This window comes from Ixodes scapularis, unplaced genomic scaffold, assembly GCF_016920785.2.
Source record: "Ixodes scapularis isolate PalLabHiFi unplaced genomic scaffold, ASM1692078v2 PGA_scaffold7__128_contigs__length_106722199, whole genome shotgun sequence".
Lineage (NCBI taxonomy): Eukaryota > Metazoa > Arthropoda > Arachnida > Ixodida > Ixodidae > Ixodes > Ixodes scapularis.
The window spans coordinates 98,475,382-98,495,805 of record NW_024609882.1 but is presented as its reverse complement, the minus strand read 5'-3'; the positions used below and the strand labels follow the sequence as shown (position 1 = coordinate 98,495,805).

Here is a 20,424-nt window from a genome sequence, read left to right as displayed (position 1 = left end):
AAGGTCGTTTCGTAGCACATTTCGGTAGGCAAGCAACCCCCTTCGAAACACGGTGGTCCTTATCCTCAGACGCAGCCTTTTCCGACACCCTCCGTACATCAGCCAACAATTCATGCGCCTTCATTATAGGCTCGACACTATAATTTGGCCCTCTTTCCAGAATTCAGGCCACATGCTCAGGAGCTTGGGCGTCTCCCAAAACTACCAGTCCACTATGTCTGTTCCCACACAAACGAGAGTTCTTGGCTATTCCAGCTCGAACGCGTTGCCACAAAAACTCTTTAACCTGGGTCAAAAGCCTCAGATGCTCTCGGTGGTGTCGGTATGCCAGGGGGTAGAACCGCCTCGGAAACTCAACATCCTTAGGTAGTCGTGAAGAAAACACACTTGCCTCCAGTTTTCTGACCTCAGACTCTTGTATATGCGTTTGCGATGTCCATCAGCTGTACGAAGACACCCGAACAGGGCCTTGACCTCAGGAGGAGCCTCGCCCGTCTTAATGCAAATCGAGAGGTACACCTTGCGCGGCAGGTCGACACGGCGATGAGGTTAGTGCAGGTGATGGCATCGTCGTAGTTGCTGTTATAACACGTAAAAGAACCCACCGTAGAAGAAATGAACTGAATACAGGCGGCGATGTGGGTTAGTTGGTTAATACTGACTTAAAGGGTTTTCTACAAAGTGTTGTTACCTATTTTCAAAAGAACAATCTCAATTTGCTACAGGCTGATAAGGAGGGAGGATTTGTTGTGCTACCCCGGAACGTACTTAACACTAAGGCTGACGATGCTATTGAGAAGAACTTCGAGATTACCAATCATAAGCCAAAAACGGCCAAATGTGCGGCAGCCAAGTTGTGCAAGGAATTACAACTGCCCAAGCTGGAAAAAGGAACAGGAAAGACCACAAAAAGTAATCTTGATGTATAATTTTCTGTTAAGACACATAAAGTAAATGCACCCCTGCGGAATATCGTTACAGAGAAGAGGGCGTGGCAGAGACAGTCAGTCGATTCCTGCAAGAGCACTTAAGTCGGTTAAAGAGCTTTGATCCTTTTTTTTTGTGCGCATTTCGCGGAGTGGCATAGATTATCTTAGTACAGGTGCAGTCACAGATGTGTGTGTGTGTGGGAAGGGGGGGGCTTTTTCATAGATGCTGATGATCTTTTTTATTCCATCCCTCATAGCGCTCTGTCTGTCTCAGTACGTGAATGTATTCAAAGAAATGGCGAAAGTGGCTTCCAGAACGCTAGTGGTGTGTGTACTGATGGGATTTTAGAGCTGTTTAAGTTTTACTTGGTTCAGCTTTTATCCCATTTAACGGTAAGCTTTACGTTCAGAAAAAAAGGAATTTGTATTGGTTCGTCTGCGGCGCCTGTGCTTTGTGATATTTTTTTTTAGCCACGTGCAATAGAGCCATATGTGATAAACTGGATGACGAGCGCGTTTGTAAAGTGTTTCGTTATGTGTATGACTGTTTAGTTTTGTTTATTAGGTTGGAGGGCATATGTGAGGCAGATATCGTGAGGTCTGTTTTAGAATTTTTCTTTTTACACATCATTCGGAGGGGCTCACTTTCACTCATAAACTTCAGAATGAGGCTTACCTAAAATTTTTGGATTCGAGATTAGAATTCATCGCTAAACACGTTTGCTGGTGTTATCATTTACGTTCAAAGAAGGGTATTCTTCCCTATTATTCATCGCACTCCAAGCTCGTCAAGAGAAGTGTGGCGACATAGGCTGAGGCAAGCCCAACAGCAAGCGAGGCCTGCACAGGAGACCACGCGCCAGCCCAAAAGGGCAACAGAAAAAAATGAAATAAACACTAGACCGAGGAGGTGCTTCGAAGACAGTCGTCTTTTGAATTTGTCCCGTTGAATATTTCAACTCCGACAGAAGTATTGCCTCGCCTTGCCTACAAGCTGCAATTGAGAAGTCATGTCATCGTGTGGTTAACGATAGTTTGGCCGGCATGGTTGAGAGACTGACAGTGGCAGGTTTCCAAACTTCGGTTTTATTGAGCATTGCGGAGGGCTTGTCAAAAAAATTCAAGAAGGAACCCCGTCCGGAGAGTGAAAGGCCAAATAAAAGACCGCTCGTAATACCGTATCTCCATAGAATTTAACACAACTTGAAAAAAGTTGCCTTGAGGTACCATGTGCCATTGGTGTTTTCCGCTCCGTGTAGGCTGGCGGAACTATGTGGGAGAGTTGGTGATAAGAAAGACAAAGGCCCCGCTTGCTCGGCGAAGCATGAAAATCAATATGTTGTTTGGAACGTGGGAGTTGTTTCAATTGAAAACGAGCGTGTTGGTTAATAGATACAAAACTTGAAAGTATAAAACAGAGAGGACGAGGACGAGAACAGGACATCTTTCATGAAAGATGTCCTGTTCTCGTCCTCGTCCTCTCTGTTTTATACTTTCAAGTTTTGTGGGAGTTGTGTACTCGATTCCACTAACGTGTGGGAAAGGCTACGTCGGTCAGACGGGCAGGTGTGTTAATCACAGACTGCGGGAGCATGACCTGTTGTTGCGATCAGTGGTGGGAGCTGTAGGGGAGCATCTGCCATTGCATTGTCATGGATGTGGGGGCAAACCTATTTTCACTCAGATTGGTATCATTGGCAATGGAAGGGACAGAGTGAACAGAGAAATGTTAGACGCGCATGCAATTAGCAAAGCAGGCGCCAAATGCGTGAGCCAAACGTCACTGGGCTTAAGTAGCAAAGAGATTGTTTTGTTTTTTTTGGACACGTGGTGAATGTATCATGTGACGTGGGCCGGGTTGGTGTTTTTCTTTGCTTTGTTTTTATGCGATTAAAGTTCAGTTGAGAGTCAGCGCTTGTCCAGTTTGTACTTCCTTTAGTCCCCGTTTACTGTGCGCTGTTTGCCTTTTTGTCTCTTGTAGTAGCTTCTACCACGTCCTAAAATCCTCTCGTTTAGAATGTTCGAAAGCCGGACATTCTAGTTCGAGTGTTCGCGAAACCCGTGAGTCTACATAAGGCGCTCTCCGTGGCTCCATGAAGTCCGTTCTTCGCCAGCTCTCGATCTTGCTACCTGCTACTAAGACGACATCGACGCTCGCCTAGGACGCCTGTAATCAGTTTTATTTGTTTTGGGCACAAATTGGCCCCCATGAAACGTTTATTTCTTCTTGTTTATTTATTGTTGTTTTGGTCCCAACCCGTGAAACTATATGTCGTCCTTTTTCGCGCTTCGATTAGCCCAATGACCACGCTAGTCTTAACAAAAATATGAAGAGATTAAGCAAATATTATTCCTCAATAATATTTCCCTGCATTTGTTTTAGGTAAGCACACACATTCCTTAAAGGGATGCTGAAGAGCGTTTCGAAAAAAATTAGTTAATGGTGGATTTTGACGTGTTTATGCCCTTTGAGTCCAAATATCGCAGCCGTTTGACCCAAAGTAATCACTAAACGCAAAAAAACGCAGAAAACAGAAGCGATCGCCGCATCGGCACGCCATTGGCTAGACACGCGTGACACGCCGGTACGTCATAAAAGGAGCATCTGAATTCTTGCTTGCTCCGTCGCTTGCGGAAGTAGTCGGGCGCCAAGACTTGTTCTCTTGTAAATCGAAAGATTTCGAAAAATCTACCGAAAGATATTGAAAAATTAGAAGCCCTTTGGCTTCTGATTTTTACAAATCTTTCGGTACATCCAAAAAGGGGCATGTGTCCAGAGGACCCTCGACGTGACAATGTACGCGTTCCAGCGTAGCCCAAGCAGAAAAATAACCCTCCGCATAAATACGGGCAGACAGGAGGATCCACTTGCGCCGACGCGACATGGCCGGTTTCATACGCTCAGGAATGCACAAACTGCTACTTATTGTAACGTAAAACGTCGACAATAACCGCAGTACTTTTGACGGAATGCGTCAGGCGGGATTAGCGTGACCTTTCCCAAAAGAGTCGTCAGAGGACAAGAATCCAGCAAACATCGGCCTTCATGCTTGGCAGCTGCTGGACACGTGAGTGTGCAGGCTGCATCGTTACCCGAGGCTGATGTGGTTTGAAGGGATAGTATAATCGGCTTCGGGTAACGGGAGAGCTCCCCTTGATATCAGTGGTTCGACAGCAGGGTCGCCGATCTGCCACCGTGATTTCCTTGCGTACTACGCGAAACACTGTGCAGAAATCCATCCTTGTGATAGTGATACCCTCATCTGCGTTCTATTTGTTGGCCAGCAATTATTATGTAATTACAGCTTTAGAAAAAGCGGATACGTGTGCCCGGCAGCACTCAGTCTGATGTCGAATTCGTGAAAGCCATCCTGGGCCTGTACATTCACATACTTCACCCAAGATATGTTGGCCAAGCATTCGCGTCGTCCGATAGCAATTCTGCGGCACAAGGAACCATTGCATGGCGCACAAGCTTAATTTGGAAAACACTGCGTAACCTGTATATAAAGAACTTAATTCACTACAGATGGTCACATGCTTCGTATCCCCAAAAAGCGCTTCTGAAGAGAATATGTACCTATGAAAAACAAATTCAACAAAGTTTATGTTTACGTTTAAAAAATTTGTGACCTCAAATAGAACCAGCAACTGTGAAAAAGAAGACCATGATAAAACAAGTTGCACCGTGAAAGTCACACGATGAATTACATGATCATGCAGTCATTACAAAAAAGCCTTCTTCTCCCAAGTGACAGGGTAGCGAAATAGAAAAAAAAAATCTTGGGTAGCCGAGTCGGTCCAGGAATTATAGTCACTTCAACTATATAAGAGAAAACCAAACTAGAACACTGTTATAAGGTGGTTAAGACGAAAAAGCCGGTGGAAGCCCGATATTTGCATACATGATCGCGGCGTTTCCAGTACACAGCTTTTGTCTGTCACCGTCGACTTATAATTCCTACCTAGTTTCGTCTCCTCTTTGAGTGGGCCTTTTAATGAGCTGAACTGCATTCTTACCTTTAAAGATGGTGGGCAGAGCGTCGGGTCCAGGCGAGCCTTCTTCAGACCCAAACCTATTCATACATTGTTTTCATATACGCCGTCCGGAACACGTTTTAAACAAAAAAACGGTGTACTTGCTCAAACTCGTCTGCTTGCGTAGTGGGAGCCCATAATTTAAAATCTCCATGTCGGAGTGAAAAGGGCGGTAAGCGGAAAGAACAACTGCGACGTACAAGCCGACAGCTACACATAAGAACTGCATCATGCGCAAGTTAGCTGCTTCGGTGCCACGAGAATTCCGCAAACCCGTGAACAAACAAGAGAACAATCAACACGCCAGGCTATTCAATCAATCGCACAACCGGTCAAGGGATAACAGTAAGCGGTATGCAGCGGCAGAACGGGGACGGCCGAAAAAGTCCGTTGAGCAGCCTAGAGCAGCCAACGAGAAAAGTGCTGCCAGCCGTGGCCCCCCGCCGGACCTTTTGTGACGTCGGCTGACGGGCTTCCTCCCCTTCCCCTTTGCTTCGGAGGGCGTGGCTCGAGCACTACTTTAAAGAAACTTTTCCGGTCAGTCCGCGCGTGAAATGACCAAAGGAATACAATATTTAATAATAATGTTTATTGTTACACCAAAAATACATAATGCAGGAGGCCTGCAAAAAAAAAAAAAAGAAAACTTGCCGAAGGCCCCCATATTGGCAGTTTCAGAGCAACGATAACGCAGATAATAAACTATACGAAATAGAGATAAAAGTGGAACATAGTGACGAATATTTTCACACAGCAAAAGAGAAGAACTAAAGAAAATATATGGTAAGGCTGGACGTCTTGCTCTCGATGACTCCGCTGGCGCCAGCAGCCACCTTTGTCGCTGTTGGAACCGATGCGAAAAGGCAATCTCGGGAGATTTAGGAAAATAATAATGCCTGTCTTTAGATTATGTTTCTCAAACATAAAATATCGTCGATTAAAATATTATTTCGGCTCGGAGATACAATTTCAGAACCAACATTCCACACGTCACTCATCTCTCCAACCGCAGGGAGTCGAGAAAAACTGCTTAGTGTTGTAAGTAACGGGCGACCCCTAGAGCCCAGCTAAATTGCGTCTAACACTGTAAATATAGCTAGTTGTTTTAGTGAATGTTTTTTATTTTTTTTTATTTTAAGGCTTCTTTAAGATAGTTTTAATGGATGTGGAGAGCGTACACTCTAAGAAAAAATGGAGGAAAAAAGTAGCAACGGCGGGTCTTCCTCCCTTCTACTGACGCGCCGCCATGCGGACACGAGAAAAGAAGAGGAACCGAAACGTTTTTCTTCTTCTCCAGGCGGACGGGAGAAAGCTTTCGCCCTCCCGGCTCATCTTCTTTCGGTTTCGTTTTTCGAGCAGGTCGGGCACGTTGTTTAATAAATAGCTGTTGAGTTGATTGAGCTTCAGCGGCAGCGAGGGCCGCGTGTAATTTCGTCTTCTAGTCTAAACGTGCAGAACATTTCGGTGGCATTGACGTTTTTATCGCTAATTTTATCAAACGAGCAAATGAAGCCGCTAGAAACAGCGAAGTTCCGGAGCAGTGCCAGCAGCTCCACGTACACTGGGTAGGATGGCCGCCTCCGGATTGCGGGCCTCGCGCGGCACGGAACTACAGTCCTACAGTAGCGAAACCACGCGGAACTGTGTCAACGTTTTCGACGTTATGGAAACCGCAGGAACTGCGTCCAAGACAGGCAGGTTTTTCTGCCGGCTGCCTGGGTGCCTTCCGTGCTGAGTTCGGTTCTGTTTACCGATGCCGAGTGCAACCGGCGTTCAACGTGGTTCTGTATTTGTGCGTGTCAGCAACATAGCTGCAACATCGTGATGGCAGTGTTGTGGGTTGTGAACAGAAGACAGGAATTATCGCCGATGTGACCGTGTGTTCGCGTGTCAGTGGTGTAACAACAAGACGAGATCGTAAACTGTCGGGAATTGATGCCGCCGGTCGGGCCGTGATCGGAAAGGGCGGGGTGTCGCAGGTTGACATTCCGCTTTACATTAAAAAGTTTAATACCACTTGGGGGATTACGTGCAATCGATCGACGTGCGGATTGTCATGTTGGAACGCTGGTCTGAACAGTATAAGCTCCTGTCGTAAAATGGCTAATGTGACTGTCAACTGTCTCGTCCCCGAGAGCGATTTCGCTCTGGGGCAAGGACAACAGTACGAAATCGTGACGGAAAGTACGTATATTAAGAGTGTGGAATTTTAGCATTAAAAACAATAGTAGGCAATGGTTGAAAAAAAACCGAGACTGCGGGTAAACGACACAACACGAAAAAGTCTCTCAGTATTGATTATAATACAATACACCTGTAATGGAGAGGTCCCGGGTTCGATACCCGGACCAGGCGGATTTTTTCGGCCGCGCACCAGTCACCTAGCTGTGTTTGGAGTTTTGTGTTTGTCCTTTGTCCCTCTTGTTCCCCTTCTCCAGGGATTATTTACGTCTCTCAGTATGTAAAGTAGGTAAAATGGAAAAAAGGAGCTACCCTTTATTTTACTGTTTAAATGTACTACGGTTCCTGGAGAAACTACCCTCCAAGTGGCGCGCTGGGATGAGCGCTAGAAGTTTTCAGGCTCGCCACGGCATAGCTCCGTACACTTAACACCTGCCGCAAGTTGCGGTTTTGACTGCATTTAAGTTGATCGAAAAGCGATTTCTCGGCCCGTGAAGCATCACTTCCAGCTGAGTCAATATCCGCTCTACAGAGATTAATTCAAGACGGTAATTGCAGCTTTGCGCGAACAGCCCAAATTGAAAAACAAACAAACAAAAAAAAAATACAGGCTATGACGTGCCATGCGGGAAAACAAACTCATGGCTTCGAACCGCATTGGAGCGGCTTGATTTATTGGCTTTCAAATAATTACGGCATGATCGAGCGTTTGCTTTTTAATAAGAGATTCATCCCCTGAGCCATTCACAATACTCTCAGAGGTATGACATTGCTGGAAAAAAATCAACATGCTGGGAATATTTTGTATTGCTTATTTAGTCACCGAGAAATTCCGTCCGTTCAAAACGACCAGTATAAAAGACGGAAACGCAGAGCACTGGTGTAGTGTTCGGGTTAGTGTGGTGTCTCGTTGTATTAATATTTGTGTGTGCCGTGTATGTGCTGACTGCATGTTCACCTGATGCTTCTAATAAGTGTAATGTGTGTATAGGGAGTATTCTCTGGCGGCCATATCCGTGTGCGCTGATGCTGAGCCCGTGCTGACGGCGAGCTTCCGCAGTCCTTTTGGAGCGTGCATTTAGCACCATCAAGGTTGCCGGTCTTAGCGGGCTATTAATGTGAGCGCGTTCTGAGCATGCGCTCTAAACATCGCCCTCAAAATGGCGTCCAGTGAATATCTCCTATAGTAAAGGATCCCCAAGCGCAATAGTAGCCTGAGAAGATCAAATTATTTTTTGTAGAACAGGAATTGGGGGGAACCTAGCACCACCTAGCCTAGCTGCTACCTGTAATTATATGGAGAGTCCTCCCTAAGGGAGGACTATCCTTACCCTTTTTTCTAGGAGTGTATGTCAACAGAAGCGTTCCTCAAAGTCTTTTACCACTACATAACCAAATGTAAATGTTGCATTTTGTAAATGCTTTCATAAAAATTTTTAAAAATAAAATGCGAGTACAATAACGGTGCGTTCTAAACTCACAAAAAATGTATTTCTGCACTTATCCAGCAATGCGAAGAAAAGTATAAATGTTGAAAATATTCTATAGGTTTCATAATAAACATATTTCGTGATTGACACACATGTTGCATCATTATTATCCAATAGGATTTTATTCGCCTCTTCCTGATAAATGAACTTAGCGCACACCACTAAATGTGCTGTGTTGAACTGGACGAGCATGGCACTGCCCTGCGGCCGCATTGCTCATTTATAGTGCGAACCTGTGTCGCCATACCTCAGAGGCCTCTCGCTCCGTGATTTTCAACTCTGCCTTTTGCATTTTGTGAAAACAGTTCCAGAACTTCAAATTTTGTTAGGATTGTTACCTATTTGCCTTTTAGCCAGATTTAGAAACATATGTTGTTGTTTTTTTTGCAATCAGCCTCTATCCAAACTCTCTCCAAGTATCCATTTAAGCGAATGTTTAAGAATCTGGGCTTGGCTAATCGGAGACTGTTTGCACAAACTTTATTCGAATTGAATTTCAGACGGTTTCCTCAAAATCCAGTATGGGCTAGACGGAGACCCTTTGCGCAGGCTTTATTCAACTCGTTCTTTAGACGCATTCCTCAAAATCCAGGATGGCCTAACAGGAGACTGTTTGGCCGGACCTTATCAGACTTGCGTTTTAAGCGCGAGACACATGCGCGAGAAAAACCGTCCGACCCGACGTCCGATCCGGCAGTACGACTGCCTGATCCGAAAAATTTGGTCGCTTCAGACGTCAGATCGGCGGTCCGGCGTGCGTCCAACGCGCCAGATAGTTTCGCACGGCGGACGGATTGTCGGAAGCGTCCAGCCAATGACGGCACAGCTAGCGCGAACGTCATGATGACGTACTGGGTCTGGCGGGACGAATAAGAAAACGGGAAGGGCGATGGGAAGCCGGACGCGTGGATCCCGCTGACCCATTCGAAAAAGATGGCACCGGCAAAGAATGCACGCGCTATCGAAAACGAGCTCCTAACTTCGCTCGTGCGAGCTAAACCGTCAATCTGGGACCAGAGATCTATGAACGCGGACCTCCGCTGGAGTGCTTGGATCGCCTGGGCGGAGCCGAACGGATCGTCCTGTCGCATGCAAGGTCGGAAGTGTGTGTTTCAAACTGTCAAGTGCGGCAATTCGGAGCGGCGTTCGGACTTTCGGATCGGACGTCGGATCGGAGGATTCTGCCGTCCATGTGTCTCGCGCTTTAGGCAGATTCCTCAAAATCCGGGCTGGGCTAGCCGGAGATTCTTTGCCCTAGCCGGAAGCTACTGTGTCCGAACTTATTCCGAGTGGCATTCTTGCCGGATTTGACAAACTTCAACTTCTTCAAGTCGGAAACTCGCTCTCCGGATTATTTCCAGGCTGAAATTAAGCTGGATTTCATATTCTGGGCTGATTTCAAGTAGTCTTTTTTTGGTAGGGTACCTCAATATAATTTATAGAAACCAAAGAAAACGTGATCGAGAAACAGATGTCAACCAGCTTGCCTATTGACCAACCAATTCTTGTATAAAGCGCGTTCTCAAAACCTTGAAGTTTGCCTAATTGCTATGATAAAATATATAAATTATATTTTATCATAGCAATTAGGCAAACTTCAAGGTTTTGAGAACGCGCTTTATACAAGAATTGGTTGGTCAATAGGCAAGCTGGTTGACATCTGTTTCTCGATCATGTCTTCTTTGGCAAACAAGTTCACGTATAGATAGAAACTTGCGGCTATTTTATTATTTTACGAAATATGAGCTCTTTTCTTAAACACTAACTAGTCATCCCTGTAAAACGTCATTCCATCGAGACTCTAAGCATGGCAATTTGCGGCTTAGTCCTCCGATTTAAGTATTTTAAGAAAAATGACTACTGTACGTTAGTCCTACGGTTAAGATCAGAATTATCCAGCGTGTTTCGAACTGCGCTGGGTTAGCGTGAGAGGGAAACACAGAGTCACGTGACTCCGTGACGTCCTAATGACGATCGTCACGCCTATGACGTCACTCGAACACCGTTCGCTAAAGTTGACGGGACGTGCAGTAAACTAAAACTTGGAGGGAATTCCTTGCAGGTTTTCTGTGACGGTTATTGTGCCGTGAGGGTTTTTGTGCCCTAAAGTTTTTTTTTTTTTTTTGCAAGCCGGGGCTCGCATTGCTTCTACATCATGCCAAAAGCAGTCTGCAAACAAGAGTCACCGCAAAATACGTGGTACGAATGCCGCGGGCCAAGTTTCTCCTTCAACTTGTTGCGGAATATGGCAGGAGAAGACAACGAAACCAGAAGACCGGAAACCGAGGTCCACGAGAGCCCCCGGGGACATTCTGCTCCAGATATCACTCGGAACCACTTCGTTATTTCATAGGTATAAAAGAAGTGATAATTGATGACCAGATGACTAAAGGCGAAGCACCTTCGCCTTTAGTGCACCGTCACGAGTTAAAACGAAACCTCCACGACAGGCGAAATCTCATATGTAAACATCCGTCTTCCAAATTAATAGACCGCCGATACGGAGGTATGGCTTGCTGAAGTAGAAAGCCAGTTTTCCACGTATCGCATCACATTACAAATCCGCGTGTTTTTTTTTTGTGTTTTTTTTTGTGTTTTTTTTTTTTTTTTTTCGGGTGGAAAAGCGGCGGCGGCGTAGTGGACTACGTCGCCGCCGCTAGCCAAAATCGCGACCGAAGTACGGGGCTTCGTCCTCGTTCCGCACCGAACGAACCTTACACCACCTTAAAGTTGGAACTGGTGAAGTGCACGTCCGAATCTGAAAATCGCCGCCTACACCAACAGTTAACGAGCGAAGAATTCAGTGACCGCAAAACTTTGCGGCTGCTCAGACGCCTCCAACAGCTCTTCGGTGAGAGGGCAGCATTATTCAACGCGTCACTTCTGAAGGAAATATTTCTTCAACGACCACCGACCGATGTGCGCATTTCGCTTGCCACGGCGCCAGACCTCCAGTTGCGCGCCCTGGCGCAGCTGGCAGGCTCCATTAAGGAGGTTGCCAAAGCGCTGGTAGCAGAGTTGCATCAATCGTAAGTTTCAACAAAACTATATCTTGATTTACCTGCAGCTGCCAACTCCTCCACAGAGAACATACTGAAAGATCGCGCAAATGAAACAAGGGCAAAATAGGGAGAAACACAGAACACAGAAAAGCACGTACTCACAACTCTAGGAAGGAGCACAACATAGGCGCGTACCCACGCAACAACAGGCGCGTACTCACAACAATAGGTAGGAACACAGCACAGACAGGCGCGTACTCACAACTATGAAGAAGGAAAGATGGAGAAAGATTCATTCATGACAAGGGGGAATAAAGTTCAGTCACAGTCAAATGATCGCGAAAGGCAATTTTTTTTTTCGCTCAAAGCAACCGACGGCTGACTAACGCAGCGATCGACCAAACTCAAGATGGTAAACGGACATTTTCAAGTCATGGAAAGATGAGACAAGAATTCTGTCGTGGGCTTATTTAGCCCAACAGGCACAGTACGTTTTGGACTACCTAAGTCCACGACAAAATAAACGGGGCTTGGTGGTTGTTGACAAGTGGGCAGGTTTAAGTCGGTCAACAGACACGGTACCTCTTGACCGACTAAACGTGCCCACTTGTGAACAACCACCAAGTCCCGTCCATTTCGTCATATTTCTGCTCGCCAACTGTCTGCATTTCCTCGGCCCAGCACTACACAAGTACCGCCGTCGTCAAGTCACATGGGCTACGCCTCTCTGCCGCCTACTTTCCTAGGAGGGGAGCTCCTGTAGCGGCCTATGGCCTATAGGCCGCTACGAAACCGGAAGACTGGAGCTCGTGACTCACGAGAGCTCAAGTGGATATTCCGCTCCAGATATCATTCGGAACCACTTGGTTATTTTATAAGCATTAAACAAGTTAAAAACTCATTGCCAGGCGGCATTCGAAGTACGAGTCTCGCGGTGAGTCGTGTCCGAATTTGTATGCAGACTGTTTTTTTTATGATGTACAAGCAGTTGCACATCATACAGCTTCCGATGTCACGCCACACTTAAAACTGGGAGCGATTATTTGCCTCAAACTGAGAGGGTTTCTTGCAGCGAGAGCAACAAGCGCAAGCTATCGGTGGCCATCTCCGTCATGGGCCTGCCCCGACTAATCCTTCTGGACGAGCCCACGGCTGGAACGGACGCGGAGTCCCGCAGAGCCGTGCTCAGCCTCCTGGAGGCCGTCAAGCGCTGCTCTGACACCACCCTAGTCCTCTCGTGCCAGAGGCGAGTGGCACTCCCTCGGCTGCGTATAGTGGTTTCCTAACACACTAAAGCAATCTGGCGAATCTGGGGCGCCTGATTGGCATTTTTTTAAGCACTTCACAAATGAGCCGTCGCCGGAAACTAGACACACGTGACGGAGGCCTTCTTTTCTGATTCCTCACTATACCCGGGTGTATGTGGTAGAGAGGAGGACGAGGAGGGGCTCGAGGCTTAGGTGCACATCCGCCTTTGTTTCACGTGTACACCGATGTCGCCTCGGATGCCTTCTCGCAGATTCGCTTACGTTCGCACGGGTTGACGTTTATATGCTTCAACACGCGGTGTTGGTTTTTTAGTCTTCAAAATTGTTGTTTACCGCCAATAACCCCAGCCATCGTTTCGCCGCCGTCCCCGGTAGTCGTCATGGTACGTCATAGCCAACACTGCTCGATTCACTGCCACCAGCAGTAATTTCGTGTTTGTCCCACGTAAGAAACGAACACAAGGTCTTATTTAGATTCCGTTATTATGCCTTAAAAGCGGGGACTCAACTCTTAGCTTGCGTATTGCGGAGGCTTGATCTGCCCGGCTTGTTCAAGGCGTGAAGTTCAGAAAAAAAAATCGGCTTTAGTGACTTTGAGACGTTTCCTTCTGTGTCTGTTCCTTCGACTATCAGTTTTTTTCTTCTGCACCATAGTCTCAGGTGTTACACGGCATGATTTTAATGACTTGCCATGAGGTTTCATTTGCGCTCTTCGTACGAGCTTCTCCGTAAAAACACGCTTCGGCCGGAAACCTTGTTCACTTGTTTAAAGAAACAAATACCGCGCGTCTGCGTGTCTCGTCAATTACGTTATGGTGAGTACAAAAAAAAAAAGTGGTAACATCAAGCGATCAAGTGCGGCACAGCCTGCATTCAGTAAACAGCACCACCTTACAACACCGGGAATGAAGAGAAGACGCCAACAAAAAGTGGCCGATTGGGCAATTTATTGTAAATGTTCACCTTGAATGGAAAGATATTGTTTTATAATTTAGATATCTTTCCCGCTCCGTTTTATTAGGAATCTAATTTTCAACGAATTATCCGTTCTATGCCGTCCTGGCACTGCTGCCAGCTTACAGATGGTACCATGGAAATAGGCACACATAAGAGTGTACAACCGCTCTTGGTCCATATAGGAGTGGCAAGCGATCACCACAGCTCTCCTTCTCGGCCGCCATAATGGTGTCCACGAGCTACTTTCGAATTGCGTTTTCATTAATCTGGCCTTCGATTCTTTCATTTCCGGCGTGTACTGGAGCGCAGCCTGGCGGATTGCGAGCGGATGTGCGATCGGATCGGCATCCTATCGGACGGCCAGCTCAGGTGCCTGGGCTCGCTGCAGCATCTGCGGGACCGGTTCGCACGAGGACACAGGCTGGCTGTCAAGCTGCCCCGCAGGAAGGGGACGGCCCCGAAGGACCTCAGGGACGCCGTCGAGGCCACGTTCCCCGGAGCCAAGCTGAGGAGCTACCGCCGGGTGAGCTCACGCCTTTGCCGCTTGGCTTCCGAATTTGGTCGAGTAGATCTGAGTCCGCTGGCCTTAAAACGAGATGTTACCGATAGAGCGGGCGCGAGTAGGATTGCAAACGTCAGGAGAAAATACCTTTATTCTGCAGTGAGTTCGAGTAAACTGGACTAGTTCCCGCACTCGATGACCAAGGTTGATGGTTCTCAATGTGAAGGAAGGCTTGGTAACTTTCCATTATGTTTTGGCGATAAGATACCGAGTCCCATATCTGTCCGAACAATAAATGGTGATGTTATTTTTCTTCTGCTTGTATTTATATAATACGAATCGATAGATAGACGTTGTACGAAGGTTTTTTTTTAACGCGTTCGCATTAACCATGCAAGGACGCGGCGGTTTATGCAGCCGCGTCTTTGGTTTGGACTGGAATGGTTTGGAGCACTTTCGTTCCGTTCGTTCACCTGTTACGTCAACTTTCCCTCTTACGTAAGACGGAAAAAGTCTTCTCGCACACTTCCAATGACTAGCCGCTGTTTACGCGCTCTCGTTTCAAAGATATGGCGGCTGCATTCGAAACCGCCGACACCCGGGAGGAGTCTTACCGAAAACCACAGTACGCGGACCGTTGGCGGCGATCAAAGGAAGGTGTGGTGGGTGCATTCAAAAGCGCCAAGGCCGAGAGAACAAACTGGCTCTACGAAGACAACAAACACCTTAGCGAAATGCTAACGCATTTCGCCGAGAATCGGGGTAGCGATAGCAGCGATTTCCGCGTAATTTTGGACGGGTTGGCATTTATTGTCCTGGTGCATGCAGCCGTCTTTCGTTTGGAAGGTCGTGATTTGGTTTACACTTTACTGGGCTGAACTCAACCGGTTTCGTGAAGACGCGACGCGGTAGCTATGGCGTGCCCCAACTGGCACATTTATGAAGGCTTCTCCTTTCTAGGTCCACTTCGAAAGACGTGTCCAGAGGTTAGCTCAAGTGCGCTGCGTTGACTATCTCGAATAAAAACATACGTTTGCACCTGTATCTAAAAGAGTGGCCACTAGGGTCCCTAGAACATTCACACAGTCGTACGAGGCTCAAGCGATTTGGGTGTAGGTTCGATTCCACTAACAGCTGGGATGAGCGCTGCCGGTTTTTCGGTTAGGGAGGGTGTTCCTAACCCCGTCGCCTAGTGCGAGTCGATGGGCCCCCGGCTATCTAGAGCGACTATCCTTGGTGTTCACAAATTCAAACCGGCTGTGACCCTTGGGATCGGAAAGGAATCTGGAGGGCCGGCGTTTGGTTGAATGGGAGTCGCATTAGGGTTAAACTGAAATGCAATTGCTCCGGGTAGCTTATGACCGACAACAGTGTAAGCTGGAAACCCGGGGATCAATGCAAAAACAGACAAACCATGAGTCTCATGACCGAGAACAGTGTTAGTTAGCCGCCCGGGGATCGATACAGAAGCAGACAGGCCGTGAGTATCATGGCCGAGAACAGTGTGAGCTGGCCGCCCGGGGATTAATGCAAAAGCAGACACGCAGGGAGTCTCATGACCAAGAAAAACTGATGAAAGGCAACCGAGAATCGACAGAAAAGCGTCAGTCCCCGGAGTCCGCGTGAGCCTCCGGGAGGCCCAGAGGCGGCTGCGACGGCTCGATCTTGTGGATCGTGCTTTCGGCGCAGCGCAGAGTAGAAATCTCTTACCACCGCCGGCTGTAGCCGTTTCCCTGTGTATGAGGCGGGCGGCGCTCTTCGCTGCAGTCCCGGTGTCCTGGCTGGCCGCATCGGAAGCAACGGGCTGTCCCGTCTGCTTCGTGCGGTGTCCCAAGCTCTGCGTCACCGGGCCAGAGGCCAGGGTTTCATCTTGACTGCTGGAGGGGTTGTAACGTTGTGAATGTGTGCCCTCATAACCGTTGCGTCTGCGTGTTTTGTATACATGGGGATCAAGAACACGGGGGACAGACGCCTAGTAGGATTCGCCTGGCTCTCTTCTGACTTTATGTACACGTGAGTTTCCAGACCATGCAAATGATGGTTCCTGGGTCATGTTATGCAGAAAACGGGGGCGGTATCTCAGTTCCGCGGTGATGTCGGCCTGGATGGTAGTTGCCTCCCGGGCCATCTCGTTCAAGTTCTTTAAGATGCGCCTCCTGAGATGGGGGATAGAAACGCGGGTAGCTTTGGCGGATGGCGTGTTCGACGTTCGCCGCGTCTGGTGCAGTGACGTTGGCGATGTCGTACAGCCCTTGGAGAGCTCTTACGAACTCGATGAGTGACTTTTCCGGGTGCTATCTGTGCGCGCGCAGCTCGTCTTTGATCCGCGTACTTTCATCCAGAGGAAGAAACTCCGTCCTGAATCGCGCTACGAAATCTGACGTACTTGTGAATTTGGTTTATATTTGTCTCGACAGTGATGCCTTGTCTCTCAGTGCAACCGGCAGAAGGCAGTCGAGCGATACCTCGTCTTCTCTTCCCGACACTGCTTTATAGTCTTGCATCTCGGAGGTGAACGTTGTCACCGACTTCTCCGGGAAGCCTGCATACTTCGGAATAGTAAGCGAGAGCCACAAATGGTCCTTGGGAGGTGGAATGGTTGTCACAGGAGGGAGGCTTATAGCGAGTTCGTTTCTCGGCACTCGTGTCCACGCGTGCCCACTCGCAGCGTGGAGTGGGTTCCTTTCAGCCGGAACTCCACGAGTGGTTGCACTCTCCGAGTTCGTTTCAGCGCTGGCACCCCACGCGTGCATGCACCCGCTGCACCGAGATAATCGGGAGTGTGCCAAAATGCAATCCCGTCATGCCTCGCTCCAGCGAGGAGCAGGAGCAGACGACGAGGGTTCGTCTGCTACGATGTGTCGCGGAATCGAAAGGGGAACAAGTCGATTTTCTGATAGAAATCGCGTCCCGCGGGCAACAGAATCAAACGCGAGCTTGAATTGTGAGCATCTGCTATATCATGAAGGAAGCAATTGACAAACCGTGCTTTATTTGCGGGTTTTAAGTCGCGCTGTTGCCGTACTGACGCTGAAATATACCAGTGTGTAAGGAAATGCTCAGAACAAATGCATCGGCGGTCCCCTAGATGTTTATCACCATCTGTGTGCGGGTGAAAAATTTAACATGTGTCGACAAAACTCTCCCAGCAGAAACCTGTGACTACCCAATAAGCATCAGAGAAAGCTAAACGGAGTGACTTTACCCGAGGCTTATGCAACATCATCATGTTCACCATTTACCTACGTCAGCTAACTTGACCCGTCATATTTTGCTCGAGAAAGCTCTCGTTCTCGACGCCCTCAGCAAGGCTAATATCTGATCCACCTGTAATGACGATCGAAAACGGAAAGTCCCTTTCGAAAAGTTTTGCTGGATATTCCAACAGACTAGTTTTAAGCCGTACCCCTTCAATGGCTGACGCATAATACCATGCTCAGACGGATCAAGCTTCTGCTCGGACAGCATCATCAGTTTTCTTCAGTGTAAGCGGTTATAAAGAGATCGCAACCAGCTGCTTTGTAGACAGCTGGTGGCGGAAATTTACGTCGTCTGTATTTATCTCTACGACAGCCGAATCGCTTGAAATCATCGCAACTATAAACTACAGGTTGCAGCGACCAACGTTTGTAGGTAAACGTTGGTAGCGACTGCACTCTGGCATTCTTACCCATCACTCCGAACAGAAAGGTGCTAGTTTCGGTTTGAGGTTGGTACCTTTTCTACAACATAGATGGCGGCAGCATCAGTCTTCTGCACTCAGTGCATTTGGCGTGTTCGTTTGAGTCCAGTTTTCCGTGCAACACTCTGCTAGTGCATGCATTCTGGGAGAGAACTCGAACGGTGCCAGTGCGTGTGAAACGAACTCGCTATTAGGTGAAGCATCTGGTCCTGTTGACACTGAAGCAGGAAGGTCATGAGAGATCTCAACTCGTCGACAGTATACCGTTGCGCTGCGTCTGCCGATCCTGCCACTGGTAGCGAGGTCTGTGCACCATGTTCGTCAGTGCTGGCAGGTTTTAGCAGCTTCGCCGAGGGGTATATTGTCTTCGTCGTTGCTGAGATCATCCGTGAACAAGCCCTTCAAATCGTGCTGTGGAAGTCTCTTTCTGCCGAAAGTGCGACACTTCTCAACAGCTAGTTCTCCGCGTGGAATCGGTGAAATGAAAAGCAAAAATTTAACAGAAAGGAGGCCTGTTGTTAGATAACATCTTCGGTATGCAAGCGCACAAGCCGCACGCAGCACATGCAATATTGTACTGCCTGAACAAATCACCCTAGCCGAACACAAGCGTGAGAACCCAGACCAAATAAGAAAAATAAAAAGAATAAGTAGAAACAAATGGAGAACCGCGCAATCATTCTTCAAAAGTGGCAATATCATATCACCTCGACAAGAAATCGACAAATCGATAACGAGGGTCAAGAAACAGTCACGCGGAAACGCGTGCACTTGTCAGAGGGAGTGGAGCAGGTCACCAATAATCCTGACCAAAATAATCTCCAATAAGACATTTTATTTGTTTTCTTTAAACGGCAATTATGAGCAGCCTGTATCCTTCCCCGTGCTGTGCGTAGCAGAATCGTCGCCGGCTTATGCACCGATAATCCCCATCGCCTCCTAGAGTGCGTGAACGCGAGCACATGCAAGCACGAGACGAACAGTGAAAAAGTACGCATTTACCTTCCGGAGTCAGCCGCACGAACCAGGCCCACCGCCAATGTAGCTTTTCTCCACACCTCGGATGCCCCGGATTCTCCATGTTGAATTAACCTGAGACTGGGGTAGAGATTTTTTCCCGGGTTCTCGTCCATGCGGTCCACCCCGGAACTACACGCAGTGAACAAGCAAGGATTTCTGACGTCCTTTTTAATCCCACGTCTCCAGTCGAATCCCCCGCAGAGCTTCCCCCTGCCGTCGCGTGGTGCTGCCGTCGGGCATCTCGCCCTCTGCCGGAGCAGCGAGGCGGCAGCTGCCACAGCCTTCACGGCTGTGTTCACCGGATCAATGACGAGGCACCCCCCCCCCCCCCCCCCCCTTTGATGGTCAGTTCCTTGGCGTCAACCAGTTTTTACTTGGCGGCTAGCGAGTACATCCTCAGCATCCAGACATGACTTGCCTGGTGGGGCCCGGCACTTGGCAGGTCTTTCATCACGTCCAGCCGCTTGAGTTCCTGACGAAAGTCTTGCATTCGGTGGAGCCTTCCTTTTAAAACACAACAAAGGAAGACTGCATTGGCAATCACGTACCCGGTTGGCAGAGTGGCAGAATACTCTGATAATTTGCAGCGCTTCTATGGACCGACGTACCACGGCCTGAGATGGCCGGTGTTACCACTCCGTCAGAGCTCATCATTACCCAAACATTCGCTACGGCGGCCGGAAGTGAAATCCCAACCACGCCACAGCGTTAATACGCCGCTCTAAACTCAGGTTTTTTGTAGTACCATAGCCTCCTGTATACTGACAAAGCCTGGCAGATCGCCACGAGAAGCGGCCGCCGAAATGGAAAAGGTGGAGCGGCAGACAACGGATGAGAGGAGAGCCACGTGACTGGCGCCCCGCTGCGGCGAGACGCCAAAACACACTTCTCCAGAGCGAACAAGTGTGTTTCGGGCTCTCGCCGCTGCAAAAGCTGTGCGCTGACGTCCAGGTTCCCCGTGAAATGGCTCTTTGATACTCTGTGCTACCAGATCCTCGCGCTCTAATTCTGCGACCCGGCACTCTATGGCTCCGTCATTGAACTGCCAGGCTTTGTGAGTATATAGGGGACTATGGTAGTGCCCGACTCCCTCTGCATGCGCTCTCTTGAAAAAGAAAAAAGCCTGTAAAAAAACGCGATCGTAGCACTGTCAATGACAAGAGTTGTGCCGACAGACGCGCTTTCACGTGCTCCGGAACAAAAAAGATACAAAAGCGTTCGGGATAAAATGAAACAGAACAAAAGCGTTCGCAACAAAACAGATGTTTATTTTGTTCCCAACACTTTTGTTCACTCACCTCCCTGCCCCTAGGTGCATTAATGCGACGCCGATGCCCAAGGACTTCGCCGTGACA

The 20,424-nt window shown here is 48.2% G+C and overlaps 1 protein-coding gene across 1 annotated transcript in view; it reads left to right on the top strand.

The window, feature by feature from the left end:
• Positions 1–20,424, top strand: part of LOC8050652 — a 108,448-nt gene that overhangs the window by 12,009 nt on the left and 76,015 nt on the right. Inside the window, exon 2 of the mRNA XM_042286312.1 lies at positions 14,175–14,388. Coding sequence (XP_042142246.1) covers positions 14,175–14,388 — 214 coding nt within the window. The remainder of the gene's footprint in view (positions 1–14,174; positions 14,389–20,424) is intronic.